Source organism: Mesitornis unicolor, unplaced genomic scaffold, assembly GCF_000695765.1.
Source record: "Mesitornis unicolor isolate BGI_N332 unplaced genomic scaffold, ASM69576v1 scaffold30459, whole genome shotgun sequence".
NCBI classification, from domain to species: domain Eukaryota; kingdom Metazoa; phylum Chordata; class Aves; order Mesitornithiformes; family Mesitornithidae; genus Mesitornis; species Mesitornis unicolor.
The window spans coordinates 760-3,793 of record NW_010207028.1 but is presented as its reverse complement, the minus strand read 5'-3'; the positions used below and the strand labels follow the sequence as shown (position 1 = coordinate 3,793).

General features: G+C 62.3%; 1 protein-coding gene across 1 annotated transcript in view; it reads right to left on the bottom strand.

Moving 5' to 3' along the window:
- Positions 1-108: 108 nt before the first annotated feature.
- Positions 109-3,034, bottom strand: part of LOC104546578 (oxysterol-binding protein 1-like) — a gene marked incomplete at its 3' end in the record, with an annotated part of 3,602 nt that continues 676 nt past the window's right edge. The window contains 12 exon segments of the mRNA XM_010192000.1: positions 109-290; positions 379-474; positions 599-702; positions 784-855; positions 897-945; positions 1,027-1,272; positions 1,351-1,482; positions 1,625-1,653; positions 1,656-1,675; positions 1,764-1,866; positions 2,288-2,486; positions 2,588-2,835. Of these exon segments, the coding sequence (XP_010190302.1) occupies positions 109-290; positions 379-474; positions 599-702; positions 784-855; positions 897-945; positions 1,027-1,272; positions 1,351-1,482; positions 1,625-1,653; positions 1,656-1,675; positions 1,764-1,866; positions 2,288-2,486; positions 2,588-2,835 (1,480 nt within the window).

The following is a 3,034-nucleotide window of genomic DNA, read 5'->3' as shown; positions in this document are numbered from 1 at the left end:
CGTATTTCCTACGCCAGGGAAGGGGACCGACCTCAGCCCTTGTGTCTGGAGCCTTCCCCCCCCTACTCATGGCTCTGGGGGTCTCCTCGTCCCCTGTCCCCTACTCACGGGAGTGGGTTCCTCTTCCACAGCAGCACCCGGCTGTCCTCGGCCTCGTGGGCTCTCTGCCGACCCTCCGCTCCGTTGTCCCCACTGCCCAGCGTCACCTTGTAGCAATCCATCTTCTCATCCCAGGTGCCCAGCAAGACAAAATGCACCTTCCCCGTGGGGTCCATCACCTCCCCGGTGACCTGCGGAGACAGGAGGCGGCCCAAATCGGGACACCCGAGAGCCACAAGCACCCCAGCGCGTCCCACGCCACCCGCCCAGCCTCCCCACCTTCCTCGCCACGTCCCGTGAGAAGTAGCTGTAAGGGACGAACTTGAGGTTGCACTTGTCACCCGTCTTGTGATTGACGATCTCGATTTCACCCGACTGCAGAGGGGACGAGGACACGGTCAGATCCCACCCACGGACCTTGTGCCGGTGGCGGGAGATCCACGCCTCTTAAAAACATAAAAAGGTCCTGGGGAGCCCCGCTGTCAGGGTTTCATCTCACCTGGTCTATCCAGAGCTTGCCCACGATGATGTTGTGCACGGTGTTTGTGACCTTTTTCCATGTGTAGTGGTTGCCCGAAGAGTTGAAGACGCAGTGGATGGTACCTGAGAAGGGAACGCTGTGTCAGGAACGGTCCCTGGAGCCTGGGGTGGTCCCCAAACCTGCCCTGAGGCCGCAGTGCTCACCCAGAGGCATGATGGAGAGGTATTTGCCCCGAAATTTGCTGGTGATTTTGATTTCCTGCCGAAGCGTCCAGCAATTTTGGTGGTGATTTTGTTCCCCTCCCGAAGCGTCCAGCCGTGTTTGGAGTCGGCGTGGGGGGCGGCAGCCGGGGGGTGGTGGCTCACCTGGTCAGGAGAGGTGACAAAGGTCAGCGCCGGCCACCTGGAGTGAGCCAAGGGGCCAGAGGAGCAGGGCTGGGGGGTTACCTGCTCGCAGAGGGAGCGGTACCCGTTCTCCTCCAGCCGATCCAGCTCGAAGGTCTCCCCCAGGAGGGGGTTGAAGGGTTTGCTGGTGCGGAAAACGGTGGTGGAGTAGGAGGAGACGGTGAAGGCAGCCACGTAGCACAGCTGCTCCAGGGAACTCTCGCATTTGGCCGCGCGGTCGAGGAGCTCGTGGTACTCCAGGTCTTCTGTCAAGCGCTGCAGCATGGACAGGGGCTCGTTGAAGTTGACCTGGAGGGGAGCGAGAGATAAGGAAAAGGGGTCCCTGGGGTGCCCCACGCTCCCCCCACCATCTGTGTTCCCACACACCGGCATGGGGATCTTGGACAGCTCCTTCCCGATGCAGTTTTTCATGATGCTCCAGAGGTTGAGGCTGTAGTTGGGTTTGTAGGGGATGCGGGTTCTCTTCTCCTTCTTGGTGTCCTCTACCTGATGCTTGTACTGGGGATTAGGGGGTGAGATGAGGGTGACTGAAATGCTGTGACCCCCCCCACACCCCTCCATGGGCACCAGGGCACCCCCCAGCCCAGCTCTGTCCCCTCAGGAACCAGCACGTGACACTGGTGGGATGTCCCCGTCCTACCTGCTCGTCCAGGCCGATGTCACTTTTTTTGTAATGTTGCTGCCGGTGCGCCTGGGGTGGGGGGGAAGAGGGGCAGAGTCGGTCCCCAGTGGGGTTTTTTTGGGGGGTGAAAGGGCAGCCCCGTGCCCCGGTCACTCACTTGTGACCCATGCTCTCTGGTACGGTGATGATCTCTGGGGCGTCGAAGAACTCGTTGTCATCGTCCTCATCGCTCAGGTCTCCTTTTGCGGGGCAGCACGGATCTGGGGAGGACGGAGAGGGCAGGTAAGGCAGCGAGGTCAAGGCTCCTCCCAGTTTCCACCAGTGAGGCACTGGGGGGTCCCCCATCACCATCAGCCAGTCAAGGGGCCACACACCAACCCCTGCTGCACTGAGGAGTGGGAACAAAGCTTAGGAATAGCAGGGACAAGAACAAGGAGATTTTGTCTGTGGGAGGGCACCCAGCTCTTTGCTGTGGGTGCCGCAGCCGCTCGGCCATGCAGGAGATGCCAGACTGACCCCATCACTGCGGGACAGCGAGGCCAAGGGACTGGGAGCAGCAGGGACTGACCCAGGACACAGCGCTGTTGGCTTCCCCCATCCCACACTGTCAGCTTCATCTCACCCCACCTACTCCCCTGAAACAAGTCCCCAGCGCAGGGGCCCTGGGTGGCCCAGCAGTACCTTTGGCAGAGCCGCTGGTGCCGGGCGCGCTGGCGGAGAGGACGGTGGCACCGCGGAAAGCTCTCTCCAGGTGGTTGTGCTGCTTGGCCAGCTGCTCCAGCGTCTCCTCCAGTCGGATGCGCTGGTCCCGCTCGTGCTGCAGCGATTTCTGCCACTTCTTGCTGTGGGTCTGCGCCAGCATCAGAAAATCCCGGCAGGCCTACGGGGAGAGGACGCCCCATCAGCGCCCAGTCCACGTACGAGGATCAAGCACCCCACGGGACCCCCCGCCTCGCGCCACGAGCTGGGGTGCAGACTCACGTTGATCATGGCGTTGGAGGTGATGCGGAAGAGGGTGGCGCGTTCGTTCACTTGCTTGATCTTCTCGGTGCTCTCGGCGGGCAACCGGAGGGTCTCCAGCTCGCTGAGGGATCGCTGCAGGGCCGTGCCGTGCTTGGCGATCAGGTCGTTGCAGGTGCTCAGGTCCTCCACCTTGCTGGACAGGGTGCGCAGCGTGCTCTGCAGCTCCGTCTTGTCCGTCTGCGACACCGACTCGTCGCCAGAGTCATCTGCCAGCGGGAAGGGACATTAGCGTGGCTCCGTGGGGTCTCCCTCCCCTCCCAGAAGATGGGGAAGCAGCGCAAGCTGGGAGCAGCAGGAGCGTCTGTCCTCGGAGCCACGGCAGGCTCTGACCCGCAGCCTCCACCCTCGATTCCCTGAGGGCTAGGAGCCAAATGTGGGGTACTCCACATACGTCCATACTGGACG